The sequence below is a fragment of the Tachysurus vachellii genome, chromosome 21 (assembly GCF_030014155.1).
Source record: "Tachysurus vachellii isolate PV-2020 chromosome 21, HZAU_Pvac_v1, whole genome shotgun sequence".
NCBI classification, from domain to species: Eukaryota; Metazoa; Chordata; class Actinopteri; order Siluriformes; family Bagridae; genus Tachysurus; species Tachysurus vachellii.
Window position 1 is genome coordinate 18816015 of NC_083480.1, and position 25540 is coordinate 18841554.

General features: G+C 39.8%; 1 protein-coding gene across 3 annotated transcripts in view; it reads right to left on the reverse strand.

The window, feature by feature from the left end:
• The window catches only part of LOC132837662 (NACHT, LRR and PYD domains-containing protein 3-like), a 90218-nt gene that overhangs the window by 59802 nt on the left and 4876 nt on the right, over positions 1-25540 (reverse strand). The window contains exon 7 of one of the 3 annotated variants that reach the window (XM_060857456.1): positions 25348-25524. The exons of the other annotated variants lie outside the window; for them this stretch is intronic. Coding sequence (XP_060713439.1) covers positions 25348-25524 — 177 coding nt within the window. The remainder of the gene's footprint in view (positions 1-25347; positions 25525-25540) is intronic. 3 annotated transcript variants of the gene reach the window in all.

Here is a 25540-nt window from a genome sequence, read left to right on the forward strand (position 1 = left end):
AACTAAAGAATGTATACAACTAGCTTAGTTATTAAGATTTATTTGTTTCTGGTAAAGAAATACAAAAATGCCCTTATTACTGAATGAAAAATTAAAACACAAGAAACTTTAAAAAAGTATTAATGCAGTAGCAGATAGTACATTTAACAGTTAGTTGTATAACAATCTAAACCATGTATACTGCAATTATTAAATTAAATTATTTTCTGAAGAAAATGCAATATTTTAAAGTGAATCTTTAATTAGAACACTTGAAACACAATGCATTAAACAGTAAACTTTGCACCCAATTGAGCGACATGTTTAACGCGCTGAGGTAAATGGAAAGGGTGCCTGCTAAACTTGCCTGTCTATTTAGGCAATCTATTTATTTTCATTAAAGCAATTTAATATATAAGTGTATTTTTCTTATAAGTTTAAGCAATAGTCTATGATGTTTGCTGTTCATTAATCAACTACCACAGGCATAGGCTTCAGAAGCAAATAAAAAGTGGGCGTGTCCTCTCCCACTCACATATAATGATTCCGATGCCCATGGATTTCAGGAAGCAGGATCGTGGTCAATGCTGTTTTTAAAACACGGAATGGGGTTTAATTTCTTAGGACATTCCTCAAGCAGAATGGATTCGACTGGCGGCGCTCTGAAAAGTAATAAAAAAAGACATATGCGCTGAATAGAGATGGTAAAAGTAGGTGAGTCCAATAATATTGGTCTTAAAAAGTGGGTTGGTCCAATATTATTGGTCTTAAAAAGTGGGTGGGTCCTGTCCCACCCACATATAATGGTTCTGACGCCCATGACCACGGGTATCGGATTAGGATCGGTCACGAACCACCAATACCCGATCCGCTCAAAATGCTTGGATCAGCGTCTGTACCGATCCAAAATATCGGATCGGTACATTCCTAGTAATAACCTTTTTTTAAATTTTTTTATTAAATACTTGTAAGAACAGAAAAAGAAACTAACAACAATTGTCATCATTGCCAAGTCCAACAGTCTTTCAGTCCAGACTAAGTGCCAAGTCCTTAAGTACAGTGATTGTTCTCATAGCTTTCAGGTTTTTAGAAAATTCAATAGTGTCAAAATACATTTTCATCTCATGTTTACATCTTAAAAAACTTTTTAAAAAAAAAATTTCAAAGTGTTTGCATTTGAAAATTTACATTTAACATAAGGTTTATAAAATAAAGATCATTTTTCTTTTCATATTCATGAAAGCCAAAAATCACATTTCTGTATGTAAATTTAAAATTTGGATAAACATAACATTTAATATAGTCACAAAAGTCACACCAAAATGTCAGTGTGTGAGAACAATTCCAAAATAAATGTCAAGTAGTTTCAGGTTTCTCTAAACAGAAAGAACAGAGGGTATTAATATCATTCTTAAGTCTTCCGAGAGAACACTTATCTGGGTAAAACCTATGAATTAACTTAAAAGTAATTTCTCTCACTTTGTTGGTTACTAAATACTTGTAAGGTAATATCCAAACTTTTTTCCAGGGAATGTCACTTACAAGTCCATTCCAATAAGAAATTACATATGGCATAGAAACAGATTCCTCCTGAAACAAGACTCTAATTTTCTTATTGTTTTTTGTCTTAGATGAAGAAAGGCACTGTTTACATACAAATGTTTTACATGGATCCACTGAGTGACAAAAGGATGAAAAAGTAAACCCTTTAAAAAGCATAAGAACTCCTTCTGGCACTGCATCAGCCACAAGCGCAAATTCTTTTGGAGTAAGAGGAATTCCATACTTTACTAAGAACTACTTATTACTAAGTACTAAGTACTAAGAATAATTACAGATTGAACCATTCTGATTGAAAAGCTGCGATACAAAAATAATTCCATTTTTAAACCAACTATCAATGAAAAGAGATTCATGTTTATACAGAAGATCCTTATTACAGTGGTACCCCACTTATCGACCTTAATCCGTTCCTTAAAACCGGTCAAAATGCAAAAAGGTCGAAGAGCGAATGTAATAATCCCATAAGAAATAATGGATTCCCAATTAATCCGTTCCCGACCTCCACCGATACCCAATAATTAACAATTTTTGCCCTGTTTTTAGCAGTATTAATACTAAATAATACATAAAATAATACAGGTACATAAATAATATTGTATATAATACAGTAAAAAGTATAAATTAAAAACTTAACAAAATAACACTAAATAACACTAATATTGTTCACAAACCGAAGTTTAATTTACGATAGATGCTCTCTCCATGAAGGCTGAGGCGAGACTGGGAAGATCTTTCCCCTCGCACCACGTGGGTCGAGGTCGATAAGCGGGGATTTGGTCGTTCAGCGGGCGCAAATTTCGGTCGAAATTTCTGTTCGCTAAGCGAAAAGGTCGATGTCCGAGCCAGTCGATAAGCGGGGTACCACTGTATTCCAAATTATATATATGAATGAGGTGTAAAATTTTTTTAAAAATTAGGGACCAAGCTAATAAAATTTGCCTATGAAAAAGGGATAATTTGATAGGGACTTTCATAATGCTATAATTACAGGTTAATATAAATTTTAAACCCCCAAGTTTTGAAAAAATAACATTAGGGATCAAATTCCATATAGAAGCGAGCTTATTAATAAAGTTTTTTATCCAGTTTATTTTAAAGGTGTTGTTTAAAGTGGTAAAATCGAGAAAATTTAAACCCCCCTTATCAATGGTATTCATTTTTCAGATTTCCTGACAAAATGAGTTTTATTCTTCTATACAAAGTTTAGGAGAATTGTATAAATTTTTTTTTAGAATGGTGGTGTCGACACTCAGAGAAAGCGTGGCATATGTTAATCTTGACAAGCCCTCAGCTGTGGCAAGTAAAATTCTGCCCTTTAAGGACAGATCTCTCTGGAGCCATGTACAAAGTTTTCTTTGTGTACTCTCAATCAGTGGATTAAAACTTATGGAGCATCTTCCCAATTCATTTTTTGTAATAATAATACCTAAATAAGATACCTGATCCCTAACTTTAATATTACAAATTTCTGTCAAGCTACATTCTTTGATGGACATCAATTCACATTTAGAAAGGTTCAAGGATAAGCCTGAAGCCTTGGAGAATTGATGGATATTCTCTAGTGCTAATGGAACTGGGTTAGCATCTTGCAAAAAAAGTGTGGTATCATCAGCCAATAGACTGATGAGTATTTGTTAGCAATAGAGATACCACAAAGACTACTATTAGAAATGTAAGATGCAAATATCTGAGAAACTAATAAAAATAAATAAGGAGATATTGGACACCCTTGTCTAATACCATGTGACAAGTAAAACCTAGGAGAAGTACCATATTTTAATTTGATTGTACTATTACAGTTGTAATAAAGAGTTCTTACCGCCTTACAAAAAAATTCACCAAAACCAATTTTTTTGCAAAGATTTAAAAATAAAATGATGTTCTACTGAATCAAAGGCTTGGTAAAAATCCAGGAAAAGAATAAAACTATTATGTTCCACCAAATTGCTATAATCAAGTAAATCTAAAACTAATCTAATGTTCATTATGTGCCGGTCCTTCATAAATCCAGACTGAGTCTCATCTATAATACTATGCAAGCATTCTTTTAATCTTTTAGCAAATACTATGGCAAAAATTTTAGAAGCCTTGAGGAGTGAGGAGTGTGATGGGTCGGTAATTGTCCAAATTGGTAAGATCTTTCTTTGGTTTAGGAATTAGGGTGATGATACCCTGCGTTAATGTAGGAGGCAAAGCTTCTTTGTCAATACTCTCTTTAAGAACATTAGTTAAACAAGCAGAAAGTTCATCAGCAAATAATTTGTACAGCATAGCTGTAAGTCCATCACATCCTGGGGATTTATTGATTTTCAAGCTCTTAATTGGGCTTTGTACTTCCTCATGAGTAACATCATCACAATACATTCTATCAGTTTCAGAGATAATTTTAATGCAACTAACTGAATCCAGAAACAAAGTCGTTTTCTGCTCTGGACATTTTGAGCTATAAAGATCTTTAAAAAAATGGAGCTATAGTTTGCTATAATCTTTGGATCTTTTATAATTTTGCCATCAATACATAATGGTTCTCTCACGACGCCATCTTGGCCTCGCCCCCAACCACTCGAAAGGTAAACTGATCTTTTTCTGTTTAATGATCGCATGCGATGTTGCGCATGCACAGTCAACATGAAATAAATGAATCACTCCCCTAAACAACTCATTATTCTCAAGTCATGGTTCGTGAACGACACATCACTATATCTCATCTTAACAGACCAATGAAAAGCCTTGGATTTGAACGAAAAACTAAAGATTCAAAAGTGTTTTAGTGTCTTTTACAAAATGTCTTTTATAAAATGTCTTTTGTTGTCTGGAGCTTGTCTGATTCAGCTCTGTGTGCAAACACGCCAATTTAATGGCTCGGGAGGGACACATGACGGAGTGATTATGCGGCAGTAAGTCCATATAAGGGCAGCTACGTCACATTACTCCAGCTTCTACTTGTCTGAAGGAAGTGCGAGAGGACGCTCGGCGTGTGGCCAGCGACGCCGCGTCTCATTCCCTTCTCAGGGAACCGGGTTACATACGTAACCTGGTGTAGTTCACTTTCGAGGGAACTCGACGCTGCATCAGCGCTGAAGCTATGGGAACGCCAATACCCACGCCGCCACGCACCGGTTGATGTCTGTGCCAGACGCCGTGAGAGAGCACAAGCAAACTGGGAACAGACCATCAATGGCCCTGCAGGACCTGGGACCCTGGAGTGGGGTCCAGGTACAGGCTATAGAACCTGATAAAGGTGTGTGGAGAGGACCAACCTGCTGCAGCACAAATATCAAGGGGGACACCCCTGGCCAAGGCACTGGATGAGGCAATACTCCTAGTGGAGTGGGACCTGATGCCGAGAGGCGAGGCAAGACCGCGCACCTGGTAGGCGTGAGCTAATGTTCTTCATCCTGGGCACCTTAGGGACATATCCTGCCCTGGGGTGGAGAATAGCCTTGGACATGCCAGGGGAAAATTTCTAGGCAGGCGGGTGGCGATCGACAAGACCTGCAAATCCCTCACTCTTTTGAGAGAGGCCAAGGCTAGGAGCAGAGCCAACTTCATGGTCAGAAACTTCTCAGAGGCTGACTCCATGGGCTCAATGGGGGCTTCCAGCAGCCCCTCCAGGACCACAGAGAGGTTCCAGGAAGGAGGGTGCGGTCTGCAGGAAGGCCTCAGCCACCTGATACCACGCAGAAAGCGAGAGACCAGAGGGTGCCTACCCACGGAGGCCCCAAAGACAGGTTTGTGGTTCACAGCGATGGTCGGCCACGTACACCTTTTAAAGTAGAGGGGGACAGGCCCAGAGAAAAACAAGACTGCAGGAACTCCAGCACTGTACCAACCGTGCAGTGAACTGGATCTTGACAGTGTTCATCGCACCAGAGGCGAAAAAGACTCCAATTCAGAGCATATAGCTCCCTAGTGGAAGGAGCCCTAGCATTCAGTAGAGTCTCGGTCACCTCAGATGAGAGGCCTGCCTCTAGGAACCGAAGCTTCCACATCTCAGGGCGGGGGTATAGGATTGCCCCCTGCGCCTGAGAGAGGAGATCCTCCCTGATCAGGAGGGAGGCTAGGAACGTGAATCAACTTGAGAGGCCAAGGAGGGGCAACTAGGAGAAGGTTGACCCGGTTGTGACGCACTCTGGCTAGGACTTGTGGGAGCAGAGCTACTGGAAGGAAGGTGTACAGACAAAGCCTCGGCTACATCCAGACCAAGGCATCCAGGCCCAAAGGGGCCAGAAGCCAGGAACCGTGGTCTTTTCTACATAAGAAGGGTACGAAGCCCACGGCGTAACCCTTATAACCCTGAGGGGATGTCTGCGAGGATGAAAGCCCGCACCCCTGAGCCAGAGCTGGATTGGCCTCATGTGCGGCAGACTCAAAGAGATAACGTTGGCTGCTGCCGACATGAGGCCAAGCACCCTCTGTGCCTCGGCGACAGAGAGTCCTCGGCCTAGCCCAATATCTTTAACTGCTGACAAGATGGAAGCCACCCGAGTGGGAGACAGATGTGCCCGCATCGTGGTGGAGTCCCAAACTACCCCAAGAAAGGTTGTTCTCTGAGAAGGAGAAAGCACACACTTTTCTGGGTTCAACTTGAGGCCTAGAGACCTCATATGGGCAAGCACAGTATCTCGATTACTGGCTGCCATAGCCTTTGACTGGGCCAGAATGAGCCAGTCATCCAAGTAATTTGGTACACAGATGCCCTGGAGACCCATTGGCGCCAGGGTTGCGTCCATGCACTTTGTAAATGTGCATGGTGAAAGGGCTAGGCCAAAAGGAAGAACACTTCGCCCCCAAAAGTGAACCTGAGGAACTTCTTGTGCCCTGGCAGAATGCCTATGTGAAAATAAGTGCCCTCAAGTACAGTTCAGAGCCCGCAAGTCCAAAATTGGACGCAGCCCCCATCCTTCTTGGGAACAATCCTTTTCGAAATATCGGCTGTAAAGCCGGAGTCCCGCTCAGGGAGGGGAACATGCTCTATGGCCCCTTTCCTCAGGTGCAAGAGAAGTTCCTCTTGGAGGAACAACACCTGGTGCCTGCCAACGATTGTGGGCAAGACATCCTGAAAACATGAAGGACGGGAGGAGAACTGGATCCTGTAGCCTTTTCTACAGTACTCAGGACCCACAGAGACTCCTAGCAGAAGTTTCCATGCTGACCGGTTTTCTGATAGTGGTGTCAACCTTGCGCAGATCTCACGGGTGCCCTGAAACAGTGCACTGGCAGGTGCTAACCCAGGGAGATCCGTGCAAAGAAGAGGAGCAGGCACAGACCCTACTGCTCCCCAAAACGCCGGAGGCGGCGGGGCAGGCAGTAGGGCAGCCTTCCTGAATGGGATGCTCCTAGGAACCGCAGCCCTCAGGTACTGGGTCTGGGCCCGGGTATGCCGACCGGCCTCCCTAGTCTTAGACGGGGTCCTTACTGCCCTGAGTGAGCTAGGAGGGGGTTGGGTGCGGCTGGAAGATGACCCAGGCTGCTCGCTGCGACGAGGGAGAAACTCTCTTTTACTGAGATTACTCAGTACTTACTGCATCGCCAAACAAGCCCTGAGGTGACATCGGGGCGTCCAGGAGAGAGGACCTATTCTTATCTTTAATATCAGTTAAATTAAGCCACAGGTGTCTCTCCATGGCAACCAGCGCAGCCATTGTACGGCCTATGGAGCAGGCCGTCTGCTTTGTGGCTCGGAGTGCAAAGTCAGCGGCTCAGTGTGGTTCAGATACCACCTGAGGTCCCAACACCTGGCTACCGTTGAGCTCTGTCAGCAGGTGAGCCTGGTAGGCCTGCAAAACTGCCATGGTGTGCACGGCTGCACCTGCTTGGCCTGCTGCCGTGTAGGTCTTACCCACGAGGGCTGAAGTAGTCCTACAAGGCTTGGATGGAATGCAGGTTTTTTCTGGAATGCGGGCAATGAAGGTGAGAGATAGCCCGTAAGCGTCTCTTCAATCTCAGGCATCGCCCCATGCCCATGGCTTTCAAGCCCTATAATGGCTGAATAGTCAGACATGGCAGCTGAAAAAATACGTGCTGAAAATGGATTTATCCAAGACCTCAAAACCTCAGCATGGAGGTCTGGGAAAAACAGCAGCTGCCTGCAGCCTGAAGTTAAAAAGCGGTCGTCTAGCTTAGAACGGACGACATTAACGCCCTCTTTAGTCCAATCTAATTATAGCCAAGACAAAGCACGTGTCACCGCCTCGAGGAGCTCCTCAAACACCACTGATTGTGTTGGCTGTTCAGAAGGGGAAAGCCCCTCCCCAAACGCATCAAGCTCCTAAGAGCCCAGCACGGAAAGCGCCATGCTCACTTCCGGGTCGGAAGAAATTGCAGCGCGAGCTCCCGAAACCAAAACCGAGCGAACGGAGTCAGAGGAGAGGGCAAGAGAAAAGGAAATACGCGTTTCTTTCTCCGCTTCCGCTAACTCAACCTGCGAAACCCATGATCGAAGCCACCACGCCGCCTCTGTGGCCATGGGACCCGAACTACAAGGCGCAGCCAAAGTTGAAAATATAGCCAGGCAGGATCGGAGAGTACGCCGAGGGGATCCCTCACAAACAATGCAAAGAGAGTGTGTGTCGTCACCGTGATAAAGCACGAATGCACGCATCACTTAAAATGCTTAGATTGCAAACATATTATTGTTTTCCTCGCCTAGCTTTCCCTAAAATATATATAGATTTATTTCTCCCTGCACTTGACAGACAAGACAAACAATTGACACACATTCACAGAGTGCTTCCTGAAGACAAAGAAGCTGGAGTAATGTGACGTAGATGCCCTTATATGGACTTACTGGCATGTAATCACTTCGTCACATGTCCTTCCCGAGCCATTAAATTGGCTTGTTTGCACACCGAGCTTCAGACACACCTTCCTCACAGAAGTGTTCCCATAGCGTCAGCTTGACGCAGCATCGAGTTCCCTAGAACGGGAACTATACCTACAAAGGAAAGAAGAAGGATGTGTTTTTTGTACTTGTGGATGGAAACAGACAAGTTATTACTAGGGATGAAATCATGCATACAGTTTAGACTGATAAAGAGAGACCATGTCATGAACAAGGAAATGACAAAGATGCAAATACAGAAGGAATTACTCAGAATGACTGGATAAAAGAATACAAAGAAGTTTTCAAAGGAAAACACAAGATAAAGCTGAAGGAGAATCTGAACCAGTCATATATCCAGCAAGAAGGGTGCCAGTAGCATTAAAAAAGACTGAGAGAGAAAATAGAAGTTCTGATAAAGGAAGGAATAATCAGAAAAATAGAAGAAGACAAAAAAAAGCAGTTTAAAAAGAGAACCTGTTTTGTATTTTTATGACCAGGAAAAGCCTCTAAAGGTATCTACAGATGCATCACAAGTGGGTTTAGGAGCTGTTTGCAACTACAGAGAAAGATGTGCAAATTCATGTGGACTCTATCAAAGCACAGATGCCAGTGTCAACAACAAAATGGGTTGAAGAAGCCAAAGAAACACTGAAAGACAAACTGTTAAAGAAAGTAATGGACAGGATTCACATGCCTGGAGATGAGATCATGGAAAATCATTTCCAGCATTTTAAAGATAAACTGTCAGTGCTAGATGGAGTTTTGCTGAAAGGAACAAGAATTGTTGTGCCAATCTCAATGAGAAAACTGATGCTGTAACTTGTGCACGAAGGATATTTAGGAATCAAAAAATGTAAGAGAAGGAGCCATGTGGAAAAGTTGGAACGGACTTGTTTCAGATTAATGACAAAGATTACTTGTTGATCATGGACTATCATTCAGACTACCTGGAATTCGTGTAGCTGACAAGCACAACGTCAGAGCAGGTAATTGCAAAGACAAGAGGTATATTTGCATGACATGGTATTCCAATGACTGTAATAAATGACAATGGACCACAGTTTGCAAGTCAGAGTTTCAAGGACTTTGCAAAAAGTTATGATTTTGAGCACATAACATCAAGCCCTCTGTACCCGCAGTCCAACAGTTTAGCAGAGAAAGGAGTTCGAATAGTGAAAAGTCACTGAGACAGGGAGTGATCCATACCTGACTATTCTGAATTACAGAGCTTCACCACTGGAGAATGGACTTTCACCGGCAGAAATGCTCATGAATAGGAAAGTACGGACAAAGCTACCGTCGGTAAAGCATCAAATGGTACGGAGTAGGTGGAATTCTCCAAATGAAAGACAGATTAATCACTACAACAAAACAGCAAGACCACTGAGGCCACTTGCCCAAGAAGAAATTGTACGAGTGACATGTGATGGGCAGTGGGGACCATTGGCCAAAGTGATTAAAGAGACAACGCCCAGGTCATACGAAGTGCTAACAGAGCATGGGAAAATAATGAGGAAAGACATTTGCTAAAAGTGCCTCAGAGAGAAATAAAAATAAATGAGAGTGACACAAATGATCTGGAAATTGCAAAGCAAAATGAACAATTAGAAATGCAAAGCAATACTAAAGAATCTCTAACTGAAAATAGACAGGATGCTGTAGAACAAACAAAACGTCCTAAGAGACAAATAATAAAGCCAAAAATACTAATAGACGAAAAGAGGAAATGTTACAAATTGTGGATAAATGAAAACAATTTGGTGTAATATTTGTAGTCATGGGCGTCGGAACCTTTATATGACCAATAATATTGGACCCACCCACTTTTTAATACCAATAATATTGGACCCACCACTTTTTAAGACCAATAATATTGGACCCACCCACTTTTACCGTCTTTATTCAGCGCGTATGTCTTTTTTTATTACTTTTCAGAGCGCCGCCAGTCGAATCCATTCTACTTGAGGAACGTCCTAATAAATTAAACTCCATTCCGCGTTTTACCTACAGCATTGACCAGGCTCCTGCTTCCTGAAATCCATGGGTGTGTCTGCGTCACTGCCAATGGGTTGTCCACTTAAATTCAGAGACAGAGACAGTTCTACTGATGTGAGGTCAGTATAGTGAGGTGTTTTACAGCAGTGTTCCATCTGATCAAACTCACTCGTCTCATTATGAAGCCCTTCATGAGCTTTATCAGGTGTTGAAGCAGTAAAACACAACTGTTTTATTCATTTATTCAAACATTTGTTTCTAAACATGTTGGTGTTTCTAAACATGGTTAGAAATTCCTGAAATCAGTGTATTGTGTTAAGATAACCACTTCAAGAACAGATGGCCCTACAGTAGGAAAGACCTCTTTAAAAAACCGAGGAGGAACAGCATCATGTGGAGAACCTGAGGGCTTCAACTGATCAACAGTCTCCTGTAACACAGACAAGGTCACAGGCACAAACCTGTCAAAAACAGCAGAACAGAGGACAGGGATTGAGGGATCATAAGCAGAAGGTGAAATAAGAGCTCTAGTGGAAGTGACCTTATCAATTAAAAAGTGCAGAAAGTTTTCACAAACAGCAGGGGTGGAGAGACAGACAGTTTGCGGAGCATTAAGAACGGAATCAATGGTCTTGAACAAAACACGAGGCTTGTTACAGTTTGACACAATAATATCAGATAAATATTTTCTTTTAGCATCTTTCACAATTGTCTGATAATGACGCCAGCAATCCCTTAGCACTTGAAGTGAAACATGCAGTCTGTCCTTTTTCCATTTGCGCTCAGCTCTGCGACACTCGTGTCTGACAGCACGAGCCGTGTCATTCAGCCATGGCTCAGATTTAGTTTTAGGCTGCCTAATTTTCAATGCAGCCACGGTATCTATGACAGTTTGACAGGTAGAGTGCAACCATGAGCTAAGCTCCTCTGAATCATCACATATAGTCTCTGGTATAGCACAGTTCTGATTAAAAACAGATGAGAACTGAACAGCAGTGGAAGGGTTAATGATGTGACAGGCCCGGGGAGCAGCACGAGATTTAACTGTATTGCAGGCAAGAGCAATCTCAAACACTACCGGCATATGATCAGAAAAAACTGCATCATAGATCTCTAGGTTAAGAACAGGCAAACCATACGATAGTACAAGATCAAGTGTGTGTAAAAAGTCCTTAGCCATCTGGTTATCAGGACAACACACATGAACATTAAAATCTCCAACAAGAAGGACACGGTCGTATTTAGGCATAATTTGAGTCAGGAACACAGAAAAATCATTTATAAAGTCCTTATTGTATTTGGGAGGCCGATAGACAACTGCATAAAACACTGTGTGAGAACGACCCAGCTCTCTGTGCAGAAGTTCATCCTGGACTGGGCTGAAGGAAAAGCAAATCCGGACGTTACCTTCATGTTTCCACTTCCCTTTAGAGAGCTGAATCTGATGAAGCAGCAAAATCTCATTCTGATGAAACTTCTTCATCACTTTTTCCCAGAAATAAGAAAACTAGAATCAATAGACTGTGACTCCAACAAAGTTGATCTTTGATGGTCTGGATGAGTGTCGACTTCCTCTAAATTTCCAGAAGAATGAGATATTGTGTGATGTGACAGAGACAGCCTCAGTGGATGTGCTGCTGACGAACCTCATCAAGGGGAATCTGCTTCACTCTGCTCTCCTCTGGATAACCACAAGACCAGGAGCAGCCAATCAGATCCCTCCTGAGTGTGTAGACCAGGTAACAGAGGTACGAGGCTTTAGTGATCCTCAGAAAGTGGAGTACTTCAGGAAGAGGATCAGTGATCAGAGCCTGGCCGATAAAATCATCACAAACCTGAAGTCTTCAAGAAGCCTCTACATCATGTGCCACATCCCAGTCTTCTGCTGGATCTCAGCCACTGTTCTAGAGAGATTGTTGGGTGAAGCTGAGAGTGAAGACATCCCCAAGACTCTGACTCAAATGTACACACACTTCCTGATCTTTCAGATCAAACACAAGGACCAAAAGTACCATCAGAAATGTGACCCTGATCCTCAGCAGACCAGAGAGAGTATCATGGAAAACTGGCTTTTTACCAGCTGGAGAAAGGAAACCTGATCTTCTATGAGGAAGACCTGAGAGAGTGTGGCATTGATGTCAGAGAAGTGTCAGTGTACTCAGGAGTGTGTACCCAGATCTTCAGAGAGGAGTTTGGGCTTCACCTGGGGAAGGTGTTCAGCTTCGTACATCTGAGTGTTCAGGAGTTTCTGGCTGCTTTATATGTATTTTTCTGCTTTATTTTAAGAAATACAAATGTGCTTGTGGGGCAAAGCACTGGACTTTTTAATTTCTTCAGAAATCCAAACCTGTCTGATCTCCTCAGGAGTTCAGTGGACAAGGCCTTACAGAGTGAGAATGGACACCTGGACCTGTTCCTCCGCTTCCTTCTGGGTCTCTCACTGGAGACCAATCAAACTCTTTTACGAGACTTAATGCCACAGACAGGAAGCAGATCTCACAGCAAACAGGAAACAGTGGAGTACATCAAGGAGAAGATCAGGGAGAATCCATCTCCAGAGAAATCCATCAATCTGTTCCACTGTCTGAATGAACTGAATGATCATTCTCTAGTGCAGGAAGTACAAACTTACCTGAACAGAGGAGGTTACAGACGTCTCAGAGGAACCAGACTCTCTCCTGCTCAGTGGTCAGCTCTGGTGTTTGTGTTACTGACCTCAGAACAGGATCTGGATGTGTTTTATTTGAGTAAAAATGATCCATCACATGAATGTCTTCTGAGGCTGCTGCCAGTGGTCAAAGCCTCCAGAAAAGCTGAGTGCTTATTTTTATTTATAAATGTATTACTGCATGGTTTATTATTTTAATGTAACACTGAACTGCACTGTTTGGATTAATGTGTGTTAATAGTTCCTCTAATCATCTTTAAACAAACCTCTGGTACTTTTACAGAAGATTGTTTCACTTTTTACACTAACATGAACATGCAAACTCCACACACACAAGGTGGAGGCGGGAATCGAACCCCGACCCTGGAAGTGTGAGGCGAACGTGCTAACCACTAAGCCACTAAGCCACTGTGCCCCCTCACACATAATATAAAGATTAAAATTCAAAATAAAGCAACAAAAATAGACAATAAAATAAGCACTCTGTAAAATTACAATTAGTCAAATTAAAAGCTACCCTAAAAAGTTTTAAGCAGAGATTTAAAAGTGCCAAGAGATGTTGATTGCCTTCTCTCAGTTGGTAATGAATTCCACAGTTTTGGAGCTAGTGAAGAGAAGGCCCTATTGTGATGTGCTTTTACAGTAAATTCTGTGTGAAAGTCTAGGGAGAAAGAACAAGAGACCCTTATTCTAACTGTTACATTTGTACATGCTAGAAAGGTGGGAACTTTAGGTGTGTGTGTGTGTGTGTGTGTGTGTGTGTGTGTGTGTGTGTGTGTGTGTGTGTGTGCAGGTGCTCGATAAGAACTGAAAATGGAATGTGGCCTTGCTGAGGTGATAACTCAAAGGGAGACATCTTCAGTACCCAGGGAGGATGCATGAACACACACACATACAGACATACTGTATATACACACACATACACACACACACGCACACACACATATATACACACACATACACACAGACAGACACACATACACATGGGGTACAAATAAGAGTACTGAAACACTAGAATTTGCCTCTACACAGTGAAGTTTTAGTTCTCCTTTTTGTCAGTTTAGTAAATGTACATGACCCAACAGATAAAAAAAAAAAAGAGAGAATTATTTAATCCTTTAAAAAGAATTTTAAAGATGCATAAAGAAATAATAATGATGGGACTTGCAGTGACTGTTTTCAGTAAACTGGATATGGCAGATGGGATGGTTATTAAATCAGATACCAAGAGAAAAGAACTAAAGGATCTAATGAGTGAAAACAACCTGATAGACGTGTGGAGAGAGAGAAATGTAGGAAGAAAAGAAGAGATATAGTGAAAAACTTGCAGGACAATGATTGACTTTTTTTATGTAGAAGAAATGTAGAAAACTTTACAGACAAAATAAAATATAAGGAAACAAGTTTGAGTATCATGAGTTTTTATTTTTTAAAACTGGAATAATGTAGAAAGGGGACAAAGTGTATGGATTCTAAATACAGAAAGTTTATTGAAAAAACACTATGATTTTAAGTTTAGAGAAATTATAGAAAAAGAAAAAGGAAATGAAATGAATGAGGAAGATAATGTTACATTTTTAATTAAATATTTTTAATTAAACATTGTAGAATGGGAGAAAGAAAGAAAGAAAGAAAGAAAGAAAGAAAGAAAGAAAGAAAGAAAGAAAGAAAAGAGAAATAACAAGTAAAAGTACATTTTAAAAAATTAGAGAATGAATTGGCCAAATAGAACAAAAATCTAAAAAAGGGAGAAAAAGAACTCGAGGGGGCAAAATGAAGAAATAAAGCATAATATATGGTGGAAAGAGGAAAAAAAAGAAGTTAAATTATATAAAAACAAGATGCAACCAAGATAAAAAATCTGATGAGGAAATTAAGAAAGAAGATCAACTACACAAAAAAGAAGATTCCTTTAATGTTTAAAGGAATTTTAATAAAGATTTTAATAGTGTTTGGAGAAAAGGGTTTGAAAAGAAGACACTTTTAAAGGAAAATAAATAAATCAAGATCACAACTGTGAGTCAATCATCTGTGGAGAAACAAATTTGAGATCCAATTAAAGAGGTAAAAATAATCTCTAAACATCTGTAACACATGGATGTGTATTTGTGTAATCAGTGTGATGATGTGATGATATCTCTGTGTTGTGTGTAGATGCTAAAGGATTTGACTTTGGATTGTAAAATATGTTAAAGTGTGAAGTTGTATCTGAGAGGATAAAAGGATGTGATTAGTCACAGTTATTGTTATGGATCTTCTACATCTGAATATGAATGATTCAGCTCCCAAACTGCTGGAAATGTGGGACGTGTTCTAACGCTTCACCACCATAACTGATTTATCCTGGAAAAAAGGTCTGAGGAGAGACTCCTGTCATACACCAGACCTGGTGAGTTTATTATAATTAATGCTGAAAAACACAACAGGACAGAATTACAGACACATTTAAACACATTGCTTATGAACAACAGAAGCATAAATACACACATTAGATGTGACATTTTACAGCACACAGTGAATATTACTCAATATCATACAGTAAAGAGACAGTAAGTCAGTAACTCACTGTAGTGTCTCCAGTTTATAGTGTGGATCCTTCAGTAGATCAGAGAGCAGCTTCACTCCTGATTCTCCTGGTTTATTACCCAACAGATTCAGTTCTCTCAGGTGTGATGAGGAGTTTGACCTCAGAGCTGAAGCCAGAGCAGCACAACCTTTATCTGTAAATCTGCAGTCACACATCCTGCAAGAAAGAAAACCTTCTCACACTTAACACACTCAGTTTTAGTATTGAAAACATGAACTACACAAAATCTTTATATACAGTACATTTACTCTCCATCTCTCACACAACAATGACAATATATCAGATCACTACAATTACAGTTACCACAGAGGAGAACTGGATGTTGTAGTGTTTATTAAAACTCTCTCTGTGTGTGTGTGTGTGTGTGTGTGTGTGTGTGTGTGTGTGTGTGTGTGTGTGTGTGAGCCTGAGTCCGAGCAAGTCCGAGTCAATTTTTGTGAGAGTCAAGTCGTCACTACTTTATGTCAAGCAAGTCAAATCGTAGCTTGAGTCAAGCAAGTCACTGGCAAGTCATACATATGTTTGATGATTTAACTAAATGTATATATTAAATAAAGTTAAATCTACAGTATTTATGGACTATGAGAGTTTTATTTGCAACAAAAATGATTATATGCATTTATTTTTTTAAAGGCGTCCACATACAGGTGAGTTGTAAATACAATAAAAATCTAAAAATGAATAAAAATCAAAACTACAAAGAATAAGATGTAAATGTAACTGAAATAAGGCCAACATAAAAGCATGAAAAGTTTCAATATGCCTCAAACATGGCAGAAGACCATGGAAAAGTATATATAAAAAGTACAATGGTTTCTTTGCAACCAAATGGCATTTTTTGAACAGGCATTCCCTTTTAATGGGACATGAACACATCCTTACATTAGATCCTTCCTTTTTAACAAGAGAATAACAACAACAATCAATCACGTCAACCAAAAAACGTAAATCATTGAATCACACAAACTTTGAAGTGAATTAATTATTGGAGAGAGAGAGAGAGAGAGAGAGAGAGAGAGAGAGAGAGAGAGAGAGAGAGAGATGATTGGAGTGAGTGTAATTTATTAATTAAAGAGACAGTTCACCTAAAAATGAAAATTCTGTCATCATTTTCTCACCCTCATGATGTTACAAACCTGTATAAATTTCTTTGTTTTGATGAACACACATGTAGATATTTTGAGGACTGTTTGTAACCAAACCATTCATGAGCCCCATTCACTTCCATAGTGGGAAAAAGAATACTATGGAAGTGAATGGGGCTCATGAAGGGTTTGGTTACAAACATTCTTTAAAATATCTTCCTCCGTGTTCATCAGAACAAAGAAATTTATACAGGTTTGTAACATCATGAGGGTGAGAAAATGACAGAATTTTCATTTTTGGGTGAACTATCCCTTTAAATTGAATGTGTGTGCGTGTGAGACAAGAATATGGCTATATATATTTCTTCTCATCTTGCACAAAATCCCGTTACCCGAACGTAATTATTTTTGATGTAGCGCCTTCCATCACGACTGTTTAGGTTTATTGGTTAGTGCGCGCTCTCCCTCTGCTTTCCTGCTGCGTCATGTGGTTAGATTACGCTCTTGCATGCGTTCAAAAACAGATTTAAAAAAAAAACAAAAAACAAAACAAGCTATTTCGAGTCATTTAACTCAAGTCCGAGTCAAGTCTCAAGTCATGAATGTCAAGTCGAGTCTTTTTTTAATATTTGTCAAGCAAGTCTCAAGTCTCAAATTTGCGACTTAAGTCTGACACGAGTCAAGTCATAAGACTCGAGTCTCCCATGTCTGGTGTGTGAGAGAGTGTGTGTGTGGACTTCATGTTTCTAAATGAAACCTGGTTACATGACAGCTGCAGCGCTACAGTGAATCAGCCCCACCCAACTTTACTTTTATAAGTGTCTGTAGAGCTGTTAGAAGAGGTGGAGGAATAGCTGCTTTATTCAAAGGTGCCTTTCAATGCAAGCAAGTGTTACTTGGTGATTACCAGTCTTTTGAATATTTGTGTATTGCTCTAAAAGGTACACCACGCATTCTGTTTACAATTATTTATAGGCCTCCCAAATACACCCCAACATGTGTTGATGAATTCACAGAACTTTTATCAACAATCTCCTCTGAATTTGATTATTTTGTTATTGCTGGAGATTTCAATATTCATATAGACAATGCAGAATACAATACTGCAATTGAACTGTTAAATGTTTTAAACACTTTTGATCTGACCCAGCACGTTCAAGGTCCTACACACAATAGGGGACACACTCTTGATCTGCTCATTAGCAAGGGTCTAAACATTTCATCCACTGTTATCAAGGATGAAGCGCTATCTGACCATTTCTGTGTTTACTTTGATTTATTGATCTGTCATGCCACTGATGCTAGATCTGTCTATGTCAAAAAAAGGTTCATAAATGAAAACACAAGTGAGGTATTTATGAATGCTATATCAATGTTGTCAAACATATCGGCAGATTCTGCTGATGTTCTCCTTGAAAATTTTAACTTAAAAGTTAAAGATGCTATTGATAGTATAGCTCCAGTAAAGGTCAGGATGATCACTGGCAGACGTAAAGCACCTTGGAGAAACACAACAGCTGTACAGAGCATGAAAAGAACATGCAGAAAAGCTGAACGTATGTGACGAAAAACAAAACTTGAAGTACATTATAGCATCTATAAGGACAGTCTTCGTGCTTTCAATGTTGAACTAGGCACAGCTAGACAGATCTTCTTCTCAAACATTATAAACAACAACATAAACAACACTCGCACTCTTTTTGCTACTGTAGAGAGACTAACAAACACCCCAAATCAAGTTCCTAGTGAAATGCTCTCTGACAACAAATGCAATGAGTTTGCAACCTTTTTCTCTGAGAAAATCAGTAATATCAGAATGGCAATAAATACAGCCTCATATTGTAATGTGGTCAGTCAGAATTTTCTCAGAATTTGACATAATTGATATAGAAACCTTGGAAGAAACAGCATCTTAAAGCATCAACGGGCAGCCTTGACACCCTCCCCACATCCTTTCTCAAAAAGGTACTTAACTGCTTAGAAACTGACTTCTTAAAAATAGTAAATACTTCTCTGCTCACAGGCACTTTTCCAGAGTCCCTAAAAACGGCAGTTGTTAAGCCTCTCCTAAAAAAGAGTAACCTAGACAAAACCATACTTAGCAACTACAGACCAATCTCAAATCTCCCTTTTATAGGCAAGATCATTGAAAAGGTTGTTTTCAATCAGCTGAACAAATTCTTAAACTCAAATGGCTATCTGGACAATTTTCAATCTGGTTTCTGCCAGCATCACAGCACAGAGACAGTGCTCATAAAGATAATAAATGATATTCGCTTAAACTCTGATTCAGGTAAAATATCAGTGCTTTGACACAGTAGATCACACCATACTCTTACATAGACTGGAAAACTGGGTAGGGCTTTCTGGGATGGTCCTCAAATGGTTTAAATCATACCTAAAAGGGAGAGGTTACAATGTAAACATAGGTAAGCATAAATCTGAGTGGACATCCATGACATGTGGAGTCCCACAGGGCTCAATTCTTGCACCGCTTCTCTTTAATTTGTATATGTTCCCAATTGGTCAAATAATGAAAAAGAACCAAATTGCTTACCACAGCTATGCAGATGACACCCAGATATACTTAGCCCTGTTCCCTAATGACTACAGCCCCATTGACTCTCTATGTAAGTGCCTTGATGAACTTAACAGTTGGATGCGTCAAAACTTCCTCCAGTTAAACAAAGACAAACCCGAAGTCATTGTATTCGGAAATAAAGATGAAACTCTCAAGGTTAACACACACCTTGACTCTAGGGGTCTAAAGACACAAAATAAAGTCAGAGATCTTGGTGTAATTTTAGAGTCTGACCTTAATTTCAGTAGTCATGTGAAAGCGATAAGCAAATCAGCTTACTACCATCTCAGAAATATAGCCAGAATTAGATGTTTTGTCTCAAGACAGTACTTAGAGAAACTTGTTCATGCTTTCATCACCAGCAGGGTGGATTATTGCAATGGACTCCTTACTGGGATCCCCAAAAAGACCATTAGACAGCTGCAGCCAGAATTCTGACCAGGGGTCTCATTTATAAAACTGTGCGTAGGATCCCTACTAAAAGTTTACGTACGCCCAAAAGCCTAAAATGGCGTACGGCAAAAAAAATTTGATTATTAAAACCGTGCGTACGCACACCTGTAAGCAATGTTCCCTTTATAAATCACAGATCACCCACAGATGTGCGTACGTGAACCAGTCTCAAATCCTGCCCTGTACACGCCCATTTTTAACCATAAATAGTCAATGCAAATCACTGCGCGGGCACGAGAGTGGACCTCGTTATAATGAGTTTCCTCTGCACTCTGCGGATTTAAAAATGGCATGGATGGCATGGTTCTGGTGTGTTGCCCTCTCTAATACTGGACCCAATTCAACACATAGATTTAAGAGCACAGCTCTAGGGAATCTAAATCGGCTTATTAGCCAGTCATCATACTGGGCCAGGATATCATCATGGTCCCTGAAAACTCGTTCTCTCCTTATTCTGCCATTGGCGTAATCCTCCAACAGTGCCAGCAGTGCCATCATGAAGCATTACATACCCTGGTTACCGGAGGATTTATATGTTTCTAGCAATTAGACTGATCGTTAACACCTTGACAAAATCACAGAATTAATTTGTGGGCGAAAATTTAAGACGAAAATGTTATAGTGAACACACGCTTCTTCATGACGGTTTTGTAATGAACACCGTAATAGTTAGGACCGATGATGAGAAGCCATTGTGCTTCAAGACTGTATTTGCAGACTTTGACATTTTATGATATATGTACATTAAGGAAACAATTTCGTTTTTACACTGTGCTCTGCAGTTCTCTAATAAAAGGGTATTTCATGCTATTCTGTATCACATGTAGTCACGCCATCTCCTCCTGCGCTCCCGTTGTGGACAATGTGACTGTAAGGCAGCGGTGATTATTAGGCAGGATACACACTGGAGGGAGTAGCGCTGATTATTATTATTAAGATTTTATTTTTAATACATTTTGAATTACGTTTGGATTTACTAGATGTATATAGCCTAAAACAGGGGTCACCAACCTTTTTAAGACTGAGGGCTACTTCAAGGGAACTGAGTAGTACGAAGGGCTAGAGGTTTGATACAAACTTCCTCAAGAGCAAAATTGCACAGATCACTTTTTAATAATAATAATAATAATAATAATAATAATAATAATAATAATAATAATAATAATAATAATAATGGTGAAGAGACTGCTCACATGTCAATGTTAATTATTCTCCACAATTATTAACAATGATTTATACAACAATGATGGAAGGAATATTCCATCATAAGTAATTTAGTCTTTTTCAAAAAAGACTTTTTTATTTTTAGTTTAATGTTATGGTGTTTTCAATGAAAACATGTTATCTCTTCTTTGTCTGTAAATGTCTGTTAGTGGGAAGCCTGGCACTGCATTCTGCTCACCAGTGTACTGTAATCTGGTGAATAATTTGACACTGCAAGTCTAAGTGAGTCTTGTAAATGTGCATCAGTAAGGTGTGTTCTGGGTTTGTTTTTGACAAAGTTCATTTTAGAAAAGGCTGGTTCACAGAGATAGATTGAACCAAAAAGGCATGCAAATTTCATAGCTGCTGTGCATACTGTACACCACTGTACTTTTCTGTGTCCACAAGGCACCAAAAGTTTGATGTAGACCGATGGGCTTTGAGGTGGAGGTAATTTTACAATGTTAGGATTTCTATCTCTACCTGTCCAGTATCCAATTTGAACAGAGCACTTAGTTGCTCAGCAGTGCATGTCATGTCCACTTGCATGAAAGGATTTGTAACAACTTTTTCTGTCCTTAATGCGCCGCCGGGTGGGTAGTTAGCGTTGAAACTTTCGTGACGCAGACTGAAGTGTCTCGCCACATTGTGCCGCTTTGCCGTCGCAACAGTCGTCCCGCAAATGAGACACATACACTTTTCTTTGACTGACGTAAAAAATAACTCTTCCTCCTAAACACTGTGAAAATGGTATGTTTTCTGTCGCTTTTCTGCCATTTTTTGGGGGGTAAATCACAACTAATTCCTCATCGTTGCTGCACCGCTTCCTTGTGTCAGGAGTCGGACGTGACGTGCGCGCAATATTGACATTTGACTTCAGAAAAAGCCAGAGTTCGTTATATACATAAAACATTTTTGTTTAAATTTTTTTTTAATTAAATAAAATGAAATTAAATATCGTCATTTTAAAATCTACGTTAATGCAAGCGTTTTTTATTCAAAAACTACAGCAAGAAAATTTTTTTTGGCGGAGCTATATTTTGACCAGTGCTATTTTTAAAACGTGCCTCGCAGGCGCCTTAAGTGCTCCTTGCGGGCGACCAGGTGCCCGCGGGCACCGCGTTGGTGACCCCTGGCCTAAAACAATCGGCACAAATAACACTGTTGGATTTAATCCTCATGATAATGTGGAAATAACGAATGAAATGGAGTGAAAATTAAATGTCATTAATTCTTATAATCGTTCTTCTCACATGTATTTTCTACAATCTAACTTCAGTTCACGACCTCACCATCTGTGTCGCCAATTCCCTTTGTCTCCAGAATCAGCATACGCACAGCTCAAAGTTTGCTTAAAGGTGCGCACATTTTCCCGTCAAGTTTGTTTTTTATAGATTACAACCTTTGCGCGAAAACTGGGGTATGCACGTTTCCAGCCCCGTTTTGTGCGTATGCACGCTTTATAAATGAGACCCCAGAACCAAAAAATCTGAGCACATCACTCCAGTCCTCAGGTCCTTACACTGGCTTCCAGTTACATTTAGAATAGATTTTAAAGTATTGTTACTCGTTTATAAATCACTTCATGGCTTAGGACCGAAATACATTACAAATATGCTAATTGAATATAAACCAAGCAGACTACTGAGATCATTAGGATCAGGTCAGTTAGAGATACCAAGGGTTCACTCAAAACAAGGTGCGTCAGCATTTAGTTATTACGCCACCTATAGCTGGAATCAGCTTCCAGAAGAGATCAGATGTGCTTCAACAGTAGACACTTTTAAATCAAGATTAAAAACACATCTGTTTAAATCTGCATTTACTGAATGAGCATTGTGCTGCTTCACACTGACTGCACTTTTTATCCAAATCACTTTTACTCCTGTTTTCTTCTTTTTAACATATTCTAAACTGTTTTTATTAAAATCACTTTTATTTTTTTTTTAATTGTTCTTTGTTTTTATTATGATTTTATCATGTGTCTCTTATTTTTACATATACCTGTATATTTTTTCTCGCTTATAAACTGTTTTCCAATTTCTATGTAAAGCACTTTGAATGACCTCTGTGTATGAAATGTGCTATACAAATAAACTTGCCTTGCCTTGCCTTATGTGTGTGTGTACCTCAGTATCTCCAGTGTACAGTGCATATTCTTCAGTCCATTAGAGAGCAGCTTCACTCCTGAATCCTGCAGTTTATTGCCACTCAGGTCCAGTTCTCTCAGACTGGAGGAGTTTGAGCTGAGAACTGAGGACAGAACTCTACAGCTTTCCTCTGTCAGATTACACACACACAGCCTGGAAGAGAAATGATAAAGTGTTTGATTTATTTGTCTGATAGTGAATTGAGGTGTTTCCATCAGTGAGAAATAAAGTGTGGACCTGAACACAAGGTTCTAATATCAGGATAAAAATATAAAATGAACATCTGTGTATAAACTTGGACTGCTCTTGGACAGATCCATGTGTCTCAGCTCATATGAGACGATGTATTTAACTTTGTGTAAGAAGATAATAACAGAGACGTCACTCTGAACAAACACGTCTCTTTATTTCTAGCAGAGAGATTTTCATACAGTGTGTTCAGCAGCTCTGGGGAAAGTTCTGCTGGAGAACATTTACACATTTACACACTGTCCTTTACTGCTTCATTACAGTGTGTTCAGTGTGTAGATCTGTGTACATTGTACACACTTTTACTTTGTGTTACAAACATTTTCAGGAATATTTTTGCTCCCATTGAACAACAGAAACAGGTCTATAAAATGGTAGCAGCTCCATGAGGACAGATAACAGCAGAGAAATTCATTTATTGTCCTCACTGTAAATAGGAGTAGTGTGTATGTGTGTGTGAATGTGTGTGTGTGTGTGTGTGTGTGTGTGTGTGTGTGTGTGAGTATTTACACAGGGAATTCTCTACACCTGAGCTGACAGAAGATTTGGAGCACACTGTTAGAGCTATTTAGAGACCAGTGTGATGTTTCTGGAGGATAAAAGCTGGTTTATTAATTACTTCTGTTTGTCATGACATCTTTATTTAAATGCTGTACAACACTTTAGTATGACTAGAGTATTAGTATGTTATTAAATGTGTGTGTAATGTACACTGATCTACACACTGTGGAAATAAATGTACTTTGTTCTGATGTGAGAAGTGATGTAGATCTTTCAGTATTTTCACAGAGACAGTAAAACTGTTGGTGGTGTTTTTTAATAACCTTCACACACAGAGACACATCACATAATACCCTCAATACACAGATCAAATAAATAAGTGTTTTTCTATATGGTGTGAATTAGCTTTGTTTCTGATGTTGATATTTATCACTATTGACCCTGTTTTTGCTCTTTGGATTATTGCTTCTTCAGATTTGTGGATGTGATTTGTTCTCCTCATGGACTGTTTGTTACGCTTATTTCAGACTTGGCCTGTTTTTTGACCCTGCCTTTACTTACTGATTTTGGATTGTTTGTCTTATCTTTTCTTCATTAAAACTTCTTCACATGGATTTTACCGACTGGTCATTACAGTGATCATGATCACCTGGGTACAGTGTAGATCTCTTTTTCTCTCCTTCCAACCGTTTTCTTTCCCTTCACCACATTCACACCTAATTCACCTTTCCTGTAAACTGCTTCCACATTTTGGTCTTCAGCTGCTGTTACATTAATAAGTCACAATAACTCCCATTTACCTTTTATAGAGTTTTAGTGTCACTAAACACAAATGTTCTGTGCTGTGCAGCATTTGCTCAGGGTTTTAAATGATCTATAACTAAGTTCCAGTTCTGATCACATTTCCATTCTTGTTCTTCTTGACCTGAGTGACAGCTTTTGATTCTGTAGACCAGGAGATTCTTCTACACAGACTTGAACACTGGGTAGGTCTCTCAGGACCAGTACTAAACTGGTTCACATCATACTTGTGTGCTAGACAGTTTTATGGTCTTTTTCTGAAGTCACTCATCAAGACAACATGAAATTTCATTTGGAGTAAAGAAGATACAGAAAAACTTTTTCTACCTTCAATCATTCCAAGTAAATTAGATTAATGTAACACTCTCTTTTATGTATTTCACAAAAAAACCCTTTATGCATTACAGTTAGTAACCAAATCACTCCTATTGTACAGGAACTGTACTGGTTACCTGTGACATCCACAATCATTTTAATATCATCTCAAATATTTATTTAGCATCAACAAATGCTGACTTTTAATAAGAAGAAGCTTCAGTCAAACTGCTTTTAGTGTCGCTGCTCCCAGGATGTGGATCTCACTCTCAGCGTTTATCCATCAGTCACCTTCACTAAATATATTTACAAAGGAGCTTAAACACTGTGTGTGTGTGTGTGTGTGTGTGTGTGTGTGTGTGTGTGTGTGTGTGTGTGTGTGTGTGTGTACCTCAGTATCTCCAGTGTACAGTGTGGATTCTTCAGTCCATCAGAGAGCAGCTTCACTCCTGAATCCTGCAGCAGTTTATTGTTACTCAGGTTCAGTTCTCTCAGACTGGAGGAGTTTGAGCTGAGAACTGAGGACAGAACTCTACAGCTTTCCTCTGTCAGATTACAGAAACACAGACTGGAAGAGAAATGAT